The sequence below is a fragment of the Anarhichas minor genome, unplaced genomic scaffold (assembly GCF_050575085.1).
Source record: "Anarhichas minor isolate MPS153535 unplaced genomic scaffold, ASM5057508v1 ptg000003l, whole genome shotgun sequence".
Lineage (NCBI taxonomy): Eukaryota > Metazoa > Chordata > Actinopteri > Perciformes > Anarhichadidae > Anarhichas > Anarhichas minor.
The window spans coordinates 19,272,417-19,283,040 of NW_027466449.1; the positions used below are offsets into that span (position 1 = coordinate 19,272,417).

A 10,624-nucleotide genomic window follows, 5' to 3' on the forward strand; every position below is an offset into this window, starting at 1 on the left:
GAATTATTCACTTTAAATATATGTGATATATTTTTTTTTACCTTACTCTTATTTATATTCTTTTCTCTTTTACAATGATGTCAGTATTCTTCTTTTACACGTAATAATTGTTATTCTATTGTTCATATACGTTTATATTTATATTCTATTGTTCTTTGTTGTTGATATTCTTCGGTTGTAATCTTTGATCAAACTGTGGTACAAAAGTTTCCATCTGCTGACTTATTTGTGTAACTTTGTTTTGGGGAAACAAAAGAGAAACTGACGTTTAAACTTCACACTTTGCATAAAGCCGCGTGTCGTTTAAAAATACATCTTTGAGAACATGTCGACACTCCTTCCTGTAGTCAGCCTCCACAGGAACGTTTCCTCTTCTGTACAGTGACGCAACTTTTCATTTGTGCTTCTGTCCCCTCTGAGACAGAAGCGTAGTCCGTTTCTACAGAGACGCAGGTCAAAGCATTAGATACACACGGTATCTTTATATCTAATCAATGAATAGAAACTGACGTCTGTTCAATGTTCTCCTCCATGAATCCACAAAGCTTCGACGGTAGCTAATCGTCTCTTCTTTCTAATTTATTTGGATTTATTTACACCTGTCACAAGTCAAAATGGCGTCAGTGAAAATGTTTCCTGTTTGGTACCTTTGGGTTTCCTCGTCGTCCTCCTGCAGAAGAAGAGCAGCAGAGCCAGTGACAGCAGAGATCATGAGCAGAACCAGAGATCATGAGCAGAACCAGAGATCATGAGCAGAACCAGACCCACAAACAGCAGCAGCTTCTCTGTAGGAGGACGATCAATGAGGGAAACATTAGCTGCACAATTTATTTAATAAACTACAAACATTTTGGGGTAAAAGCGCTTCCTGGACTCCTGGAGTTTTTTGTTAAAGGTGCTGTTTGGATGAAGATAACTGTAGAAAGTAGAATCACCAGAAGGAACTCTCTTTTAAACACTTTAAATGTCTTCATTTTAATGGCATAGTCACGTGAGACATAAAAACAAAGTCGGACGCGTTTCGACATCAAGCCTTCGTCAGGGACACAAAAAATCCAACGACTACAGTTCCCATGAGGCTTTGCCATCCTGTAGGCTCTGGGAGGTGTGTCTTGACATGTGCAGTAAGTCCTGAATTCACATGTACAAAAAACTGTTAACATTTGGGAACAGCTTCTCTTGACTTTTCACTGATAGTTTCATCTTCATCTTCATCTTCATCTCTCTTCTGTAGCTCACAGAAAAAATGTACCTGATGGTGCTGCCGTCCTCTGGAGCTGCTGCACGTACTGGGTGGTGGTTTCAGGAGGAGCTGATGAAGAAGAGAAACTTCCTGAACTTGAGCTTAAACTGTGAGGTGTTGCCGATGATGAGGAGGCTGATGAGACCGACGAGGAGGAGGCCGATGAGACCGGTGATGAGGCCGATGAGACCAGTGATGAGGAGGCCGATGGGACCGGTGATGAGGATGATGAGACCGGTGATGAGGAGGCCGATGAGACCGATGATGAGGAGGCCGATGAGACCGATGAGGAGGATGATGAGACCGGTGATGAGGAGGCCGATGAGACCGATGATGAGGAGGCCGATGAGACCGATGATGAGGAGGATGATGAGACCGGTGATGAGGAGGCCGATGAGACCGGTGATGAGGAGGCCGATGAGACCGATGATGAGGAGGCCGATGAGACCGATGAGGAGGCCGATGAGACCGATGATGAGGATGATGAGACCGGTGATGAGGCCGATGAGACCGATGATGAGGAGGCCGATGAGACCGATGATGAGGAGGCCGATGAGACCGATGATGAGGAGGCCGATGAGACCGATGATGAGGCCGATGAGACCGATGATGAGGAGGCTGATGAGACCGATGATGAGGAGGCCGATGAGACCGATGATGAGGAGGCTGATGAGACCGTACTCACTGAGAACCACGATCAGAATGTGACGGACTTTCATGTTGATGCTCTGATGGTTTTGAACGCTGACTTTCTTCTTCAAACCAGGAACTTCTCACTTCTCTAAATGACGGAGTCCCTCCTCCAGACTCCACCCACAGCGCTACTCTCCTCCTCTCTCCATCACCTGCAACTGGTTGTTGTCGTGTCACTGTGATGAACTTCAGTGAAAACATCTCGTCTATCGTTGCTCTCCTTTTTCAAATATGTTAAATATTTACCAACAACACACATGTGACATGAATCTTCTAAAAGAAGACTCCAGAATATGTTCTATAAGATAAAACTTTATTCATCAGAGGGAAACTGTTGCAGTGCAAAGTAGGAAAAAGTGCAAATATAAAATACTATTTAAAGATTAAAGACATCAATAAGGTGCAAATCACAAATATGAACATTGTCCACAACACAAACAGGTTAACAGTACGAATCATACACGTCTATGAGAACTCCACATATCTACGTATATGATCTACAGAACTCTACATCACTCGGAGCATCTTTTAAACCAGATTTGGGAAAGAACCAGAGAAATAAAGCTTCCTACTTATTTCTATTTCTTTCATCATTTATAATTTGGTTAAATGGTCAAACAAAAAGAGTGAACCTTAATTTACTCAGTTTTAACAAAACCAAAACAATTTCTTACCAAAATAACTTACTGTGATGATAAAACTAACTTAAATATAACTCCTGCTCCGGCAACTTGGTAAAAAAATCTTCAAAATTGAAATGAATTAAAAGTGTCAACCTGTTTAACGCAGCAACAAATAGCTCAAAGCTCACACAGAAATAAAAGTTCCTGTATTTAATGTGTATATATATATATATTATAAACAAAGACCTGAGTTACATAGATCAGCTGCGTTATCATTGATATCTGTATCAGTGACAAAACGACTTACAGAAACTTAAACATTCATTATTTGTCTTAAACAAAATAAACTACTTTGATAACGTACATTATGACTGATAGTAAAATTAACTGAAAAATGAGACAGAAATAGAAAAAGTAGCTCTAAACTGAAGCAGATTGTTGAGGCGGCACATTTGATGGTTTTGTGAAATGTGTGAAAATGTTTCAGATTATTTAACAATTACTGAAAACAAACCATCTTTCTGTGGCTGACTGAGCGTCACAGTGGAGCTGATAGAGAGCTGCAGGAAAGAGTCCTACAGGACGAAGTGAGTCAATATTTATACACCTCTGGTTCCCTCGTCTGGTGAAGTCACGTGACCGCGGTGGAGTTCCTCTACAGACTAACCTTAGCTTCTTACTTTACACTTTAAACATCATAAAAGTGGAGTTCATTGGTGAAGATTATCTTGATGAACAAAATATTTGAGTCATAAACGTTTTTTTGTCAGAGATTATCTTTTGCAAAAATTCAAAATATAATGTTAGAATCCTACTGGAGGGAACCAGTGCTATGCTAACTTCCTGTTGGACTACAAAAATACATCATCCCCGCAGCTCTCCATTAACAGTAGAGTACAGCTCATCTTCATCACGGAGCGTTTCTACTCGAGGAACAGAGTAGATGACATTGTCGTCACCACGGACGCCGCTGCTGGACGAGCCGGCGGCCGGGCTGGAAAACGTCACCTCAGAGTAGGTGAGTCTGCTCGAGTCGTCTTCAGCCTGGAAAAAGAAAACAGAGAGAAGGTAAAGTTTGGAGTTTTTTCAGCTCAATAAAAAAAATCAGATAAGTTACTATGAAAGAGGTGCCATGTGGAGATTTATATCCAACAAGCACAGTTGTGTAACTTGTAAAAAACATTCGATCTTGTAATTGTAAAGTTATTTTATAACCTGCATCGTTTCCTTCTGTCTTTTCTGCCTTTGTTGGCACATTGCCACAGTTCTCGGCACGTTTACCACCAACAACTGTCAAACTGAGCTGCATCGAAGTGCATTCATGAAAAACAAATCTTTAACAACCCAGAAACACCATCTTCCCTTTCCTTCGGTTCGGCTATTTCTCATATTTATACTTGAAGATATTCGAGTCAACTGCAGACATTGTAACTCATGTAATTCATATAACAAACAGCCATTTAACAAAAGTTAATATGAGAGAAAGTAAGCTAGAGATGTAAAGAAACCTGTAGGACTTCTATTGCCTGCTGGGTCTGTGACTGAAGAACAAGCTCGTGAAAGTTTTCTTGGAAGCTTCTTTCTTTCTGAGCCCAAAGACAGAATCACATGTTTTCTACTTACTGTGTTTTGTAAGTTGACTGCAGTGATGAGGCTGTGGTCAGATGAAGACATTTCCACAGCAGGAGACCGGCTCTGTCCGTCCTCTCTGATGTCCTCGTACACTCGGTTGGCCTACAGGAGAGGACGGGTTACGTTTGTATTAATATCAGCTCGCTTCACAAACACTAAAGATGCTCTCAGATTTCCTCTGACTCACCTTTGTTACATCTGCGTGCTGTGTTTCCACAGGAGGTTCTAAAAAAAACACAACAGTATGTTTAGAGAAAGGACACTGATGAAACATCTGGCTCGGTGGAATGGCAAGAAGACACTGATCATCTAATGTAAACAGTATAAATGATTTAATTATATAATTAAATATGTCTCCCACTCTCTCTCTCCCTGAGGTTCACCTCCCCGACTCCCTCCCCTCCCACGTGATGACATTTCATAATCCATCCACTACATCCATTAGAAATAGTCACTGCTGCTTGTGATTGTGGTTTTTAAATGACGTTCTCATGTTGGTCAGTTGTGTCTAAAGAGAGCGACGAGCAGAAAGACAGAAAATGTGCTTCTGGTGTGAAAAGCTTCTGTTTGCCGTGTGAACTCATAAACAGATGTTAGTACTGAATGTTGTGCCCGTTACTGGAGAAACAATTCACAGTGAAAGAGAGAACAAGCAGTTCGTCTCTCAAGAGAAAAGGGAAGTTTCAGAGGTGTGACTGTGACTTTGAGCTTCCTGTTGCCTCACCTTTGGGTTTAGAAGTCCGCCTCCTGCAGAGCAGCAGCACCGACAGAGATAATATCACCATGAAGACCAGAGCCAGACCCACAGACAGCAGCACATCTGTTTGAGAGAACAACTTTGTCTTACACTGACACTTCCTGGTGGACTGTGACATTAATGTTGTGTACTGGACTCATATATACATAAAGTATACTATATGATAAATATACATAAAGTATACTGTAAAAACACAATCTTTGTAAACATGTGCATACACATGAACACATAAACTTCATAAGACCGTGTCATGTACAGTGTGAGTCTGGTTGGACACACTTCACTAGTATTATAACATGTTTATGGGGAATAAACATTTCTGAGTGAACGGCAGGTGTTCAATACAATCATAGTACAGAACACCTGAAACATGATGCTGTGAAACTCTCTACAGATACGACTTGCTAACAGTTATGCTAACTAATGCTAAGTTACTTGCAATGTTAACAAGCAAACAGACACATGCACATCTACACACAGAGTAAATACTGTCACATACAGTGTGTGGATGTACCTCTAGTCGTCGTGTCAGACTGCTCGATGGTTTCAGGGGAAGCTGGTGAAGCTCTGGAGCTTCCTGAAGAGGAGCTCAAGCTCTGAGTGGTTGTTGCTGTGGAGGCTGATGGGACTGATGATGTCATAGCTTGGTTTGGTTCAGAAGTGGTCGGAGCTGTGAACAACAAACACATGCTGATACAAAGAAGTCCTGATGAGAGATGAGATTCTCCTGTGTGTCAGATGAACTCTTTTAAATGAGCATTCATCAGCGTTCACACTGACTTTAAAACATCAGCTGCTGTCAGTGAAAACTGTCTTCAGACCTCCAGAGACACAAACAAACGTCTTCAAGTAGAAACTCACCATCTGTGACAACGATGTTAAACCCACGGTAGGGATCTGGAGACCAAGTCCTGTCCAGACCACAGCGGTACCGTCCTGAGTCAGACCTGGTCAGCTGTGTGATGCCCACATACACAAATCCTCCTGATGGAGATCCTTTTACATATCTGATGCTGTATCTGTCTCTCTGAGCTGTGAGACTTGTTGTTTCAACAAGAATGTCTTCCTCTTCACATCCTCCCTTACAGAAGTACTTCCTGGTTCTAGAGGTAGTAAAGGAACATTCAACTAAGATGTTTCCTCCAGATCTTGAATAGAAGGTTTTCTCTTCAGAATAATCTCCATCCAGCAGAGCTGTTGACAAGATGAACAATCACTAGTTACTGTCTGTAGTTAAGATGATGATCCACAGGTACACTGGGAGCTGCTCACTTCAACCAGTCTGTGACTCTCACAGTTTAACACAACACTGACTACGTTTACGTGCACACTCATATTCCACTATTATTATGAATATGACAATATTCTTATTTGATATTGTTCATGTAAACATCATATTCTGTTTGGACATATTATCCAGAATTAAAGTGTAAAGAGTTTAGAAATAAGGACCAAACACTGAGCATGTTGTGCATGTTAACGATTGAAGATGTGTTGCATCATAATCACAGTTCATCTTCCAAGTGTAGATTATGAAAAGACTCAATATCAACTACATATGTATGATGTTTGTATGTATATATAATGTATTGCTTCAGGATGACATTATAACATGTTAATAGCCTCTTTGCATATGAAATAAAAACATTTTTTTAAATATATTGCTATAAATATTGTGTGTTGGCAGGTGAACACATGAAAGAATTCTAGTAAATTGTCTTCTACCTATTAATGAAAACATTCTCTTCAGAAGCACAAACTCTTCTTTCTCACTGACGTCTACAAGGAAAAGTCTGGAAGATAAAGTTGAACTCATCCACAACAATGTGTTTGATGCATCAGCTTCAAAGCGCTTCAACACAAGCGCTCTACCTTCTGAGCCACAACCTCATATCTGCCTCTGATGTGAAGTCACAACTATATGTTACAGTGTGGATCACTTTCATCAGTTATCAGTGACAGCAGACCTGTCACTATGTGACTATCAATCAGTGCTCATGGTCGAGATAGAAGAAAGAATGTTTTCATGACTTTTAGTAGAAACTCACCGTCTACAACGAGGATTTCAAACTGCCAGTATGAAGATTTAATGCCACACCCGTACAGTCCTGAGTCAGACTTGGTCAGCTGTGTGATGGTCACAGAAACATCTCTTCTGCTCCATTTAATGCTGAATCTGCCTTCATGAGCTCTGAGATCGGTTGTTTCAATGATAATGTCTTCTTGTTCACATGGGTCCTTACAGAGGATCTTCCTGCTTCCAGAAGAAGAAGAAGAGCATTGAACTGTGACATCTCCTCCTTCAGTTCTTGTATATAGGATGAAACCGTTGTTTCCATCCTGCAGAGCTGCTGAAAAGATGAACAATCATTAGTCACTGTGTTCTTCCTGTAAGATGCTGCAGTCTGATCACGATATGTTCTGCTTCACGTTAACAGAGATCCACAGTCACACTGAGCTGCTCAGTTCAACCAGTTCAGCCTGTGACTGAAAATCAGAGACTTTGACATCTTGTTACATTAATACAAATCCTTATGAAATACTCTTGTCTTCCTTATTCTGTGAACATTCACACTCTTCAGTCCATGTCTCCAACAATCCATCATCATCATTTTAAACACTGCACACAGGGCTCGACAGCAACAGTTGCCCGGGGAAGTGAACTCTGTGTTTGGGTGAGTGAAACATAAAAGTGATCTTTATTCGGGTCTACTTTCAGTAAAACAACGTGTTCTAGTCTAGTTTAGCTAACAGCTAACGAGGTTCCATTCAGTTACATTATGGTGCGTTCAGGCTCCAAACAGTAAACATGAGTATTGGGCAAAAGGTAAATTATGTGTTTAAATGTAATCTTGTAAAATGAAGTTTTGGTGATAAACTTGAATAGATCCAGTTGTTTGAGGGAGATGTTTTCAGAGCAACATAAACAGATATGAGAGATGAATTATGAGCTGATTATCCTCCAAACACAAGCTCTAAAGCTGTTAGTCCATCATGTAAAGTAATAATGCTTCTAAACATTTAGAATCAAAGCAGATATCTGAAGAAAAATACAATCATTCATTTCATAATCATTTGAATTTTGTCTTTTTATGCAAATAACCACGACGACGACGACAAAGTACAAGGAAACATTTAGTGTTGATTTTGTTCAACAAACACACTTTGTTCATTTCACTTATTTATTAAAAGTTCTATAATTTCCATTTCAGACAAGTTTGACTATCAGGACAGTAAATCACCTCAGACACTTGCTGAAGGTTAACAAACGTAATGTTCAGTCCTGCTCTACAGCCTTCATTTTTAGAACTATATGTTCAACATGTCTTTATTGTGAATATCTATTTTATATTCAAGATTCTTCATTGTTTACTTTTCTTTTCTCTAACTTTCTTTATTGTGACGAGATAACTTCCAGTTATGTGAAAACCTATTTATAATAATATTCTGATCATCTTTTATTCTCTCTGCTGAGTTTCAATCAATCAAATGTAACTTGTTAAAAGTAACCGACTCCTGCAGATCATTTCAGCTGTTTGTTTTTTACTCTTTGTTTCTCTCTTCTCATCCAACAGTGAGCCATAAAAAGAGGAAGAGTTCGCATGAAGCAGCAGTAACCCTCCTGAGGTCTAGATATCATCATGACGTTCATTTAGAACAGAGATCGCTCTTCACTCTCAAAGACACAAACATTCATCAAAGCTCAGCAAACAGTAACGGAGCACCAACACAGCAGAGCGCTGTGAAACACTTCAATCAGCATTAAAACAGGTGAAGCAGACTCAACATGAGAAGATATTGTGGAGCTTCAGGTCACTTTTTAAGAGTTCAGACCACAAACAACAACAACGGCTGCTGGACTTTCAACATGAACTCGTTGTTTCCACACTAACGGTTTGCTTCACTGGGGCTGGTTGTTGTCACAGGTCTCTATCAGTCTGTAGGAGGCAGATCCACCTTCCACCACATACAGCGGGTGTTGTGACATTTGGGAAGTTAGAACAAACTCCCCCAACAGTCAGGGTGAAGCAACAGAACACACAACTTGTGTTACTGTAAGAACACAAGGAGACGAGGAGGCATTGTGTTACCTTTGACAACAAGTAGAGCTGCAACCATTCAGAGAGCAAACTATTTTAATATTCAAAGACACGTGTCAGTGATGCTGCAGACGTCTGCTGCTTCCAGCTTCTTCAATGTCAGGATTCAACACTTTTCTTTGTTATTAATATTTGATACTAAACTGAAAATGTTGCTGCAACTTTAAATAACAGGAAGTGAGACTGCTGGCACTGAACTTGTGTCTCTGAAGTTTTGGTCCGCTGTCAATTACTTTCACTTAGAAAGTAACTGATGTTTACTGAGTTTGTCTCCTTCATGTCCTTCCTGATGTACAGTTTATTTATAAAGTACTCAGTACTAAAGTACTGCCCAATAACAATACTCACACCTTCATATGTAGAGTAAATAGTTGTTCTTCTGGCCACAAAGAGCCTGAAGATGTATTGTAACTGATGTGAGGCTTCAGCAGTCTGACTGAGATGAACCAAGTGAAGCCTCGTATGAACTTCAGATCAACATGAAGAAGAGAGAGAGACAGAAACACAAAGTGAATGTACTCACAGAGGAAGAAGAAGCAGATCAGAGTGTGACGGACTTTCATGATGAGACTCTGATGGTTTACCTTCGCCTCTCTTCCTTCTTCTCTGACTAACAGGAAGTGCTTTCTTCTTTAAATGATGGAGTCCCTCCTCCAGACACACCTCTCCTCTCCTCTCCATCAGTGAGTGTTCCTACTGCAGGGTCTGAGGTCACCACATATTCATGTCTGACTTCACACTCTCCTCCACTCACTGCGAGGGAACTCATCGTCATATAGTGATTCACCAGTATGGTCTTCAGCATGTCGACACTACAACATTACACATCTTATCCACACACTTTGTCCATTATTGAATAATAAAAGTTATGTTTTTTATGAGCTCATGAATTGATAATAACTATATTAATATTTGTTTTTTTAACTGTAGCAAACATCCACGAAAAGATGATGAAAGTGAAATGTGATAATATATCTATATATATATATATATATATATATATATATATATATATATATATATATTTAGAATCGACCTCAGTGTGATTAATTAACTTTATTTGTAAACCATTTACAAATTGATTCTTTTAACTGTTTTGTTTGCATTTGTTCTAATCTTGTTATAAGTGTCAAATAAATGGAGTTGAGTAAAAAGCACAATATTCCTCTCTGTGTATGTAGCCGTCATTGATCAGGAAGTACTTTCACGAACTAAACGTGAATAAGAAACAGCACTTAGCTCAGATTTAATCTTAAAATGTGGATGATGAGGTCATGGTTTTACAAGTATTGGATCATGTTGTGTTGAAGAAGACTTGAAACTAGAGATTGAGACCATAAACTCATGTTTACAATGTTTACTGAGGTAATAAATCAAGAGAGAAGTAGAGTCATTTTCTCATAGACTTCTATACACCCAGAGGAGTCGCCCCCTGGTGGACACTAGAGAGAATGCAGCTTTAACACATGAAGCTCTGACTTCACTCTTCAGAACAGGAGGCTGTCTCCTGGTCGCGAGTTGGTAAATGGTAATTTTGTCATTTTTATCATCTGGGTTTGATGTTAAACCACAAAAT

The 10,624-nt window shown here is 39.8% G+C and overlaps 1 protein-coding gene across 2 annotated transcripts; it reads right to left on the bottom strand.

Moving 5' to 3' along the window:
* Positions 1-2,230: 2,230 nt before the first annotated feature.
* On the bottom strand, positions 2,231-9,695 carry LOC142960070 (uncharacterized). Of its 2 annotated transcripts, none has more exons than XM_076101671.1 (8): positions 9,572-9,695; positions 6,997-7,299; positions 5,810-6,142; positions 5,463-5,618; positions 4,916-5,011; positions 4,379-4,416; positions 4,183-4,293; positions 2,231-3,603 (listed from the first exon to the last, which is right to left on the bottom strand). In XM_076101671.1, exons 1-8 carry the CDS (start codon positions 9,609-9,611, stop codon positions 3,424-3,426), a joined length of 1,257 nt encoding a protein of 418 aa, XP_075957786.1. In that variant the 5' UTR covers positions 9,612-9,695; the 3' UTR covers positions 2,231-3,423. The 2 variants fall into 2 exon arrangements, with proteins under 2 accessions (XP_075957786.1, XP_075957793.1); XM_076101678.1 differs by having other exon boundaries at positions 6,997-7,296; positions 9,572-9,676.
* Between the last annotated feature and the right edge of the window lie 929 nt (positions 9,696-10,624).

Coding starts and splice junctions, on each gene's coding strand:
- LOC142960070 (XM_076101671.1), bottom strand. CDS start 9,611: ATGAAAGTCCGTCACACTCTGATCTGCTTCTTCTTCCTCT. Junction 7,300..9,571: donor GATCTGCTTCTTCTTCCTCT/GTGAGTACATTC, acceptor TCATCTTTTCAG/CAGCTCTGCAGGATGGAAAC. Junction 4,417..4,915: donor GCGGACTTCTAAACCCAAAG/GTGAGGCAACAG, acceptor TGTTTTTTTTAG/AACCTCCTGTGGAAACACAG.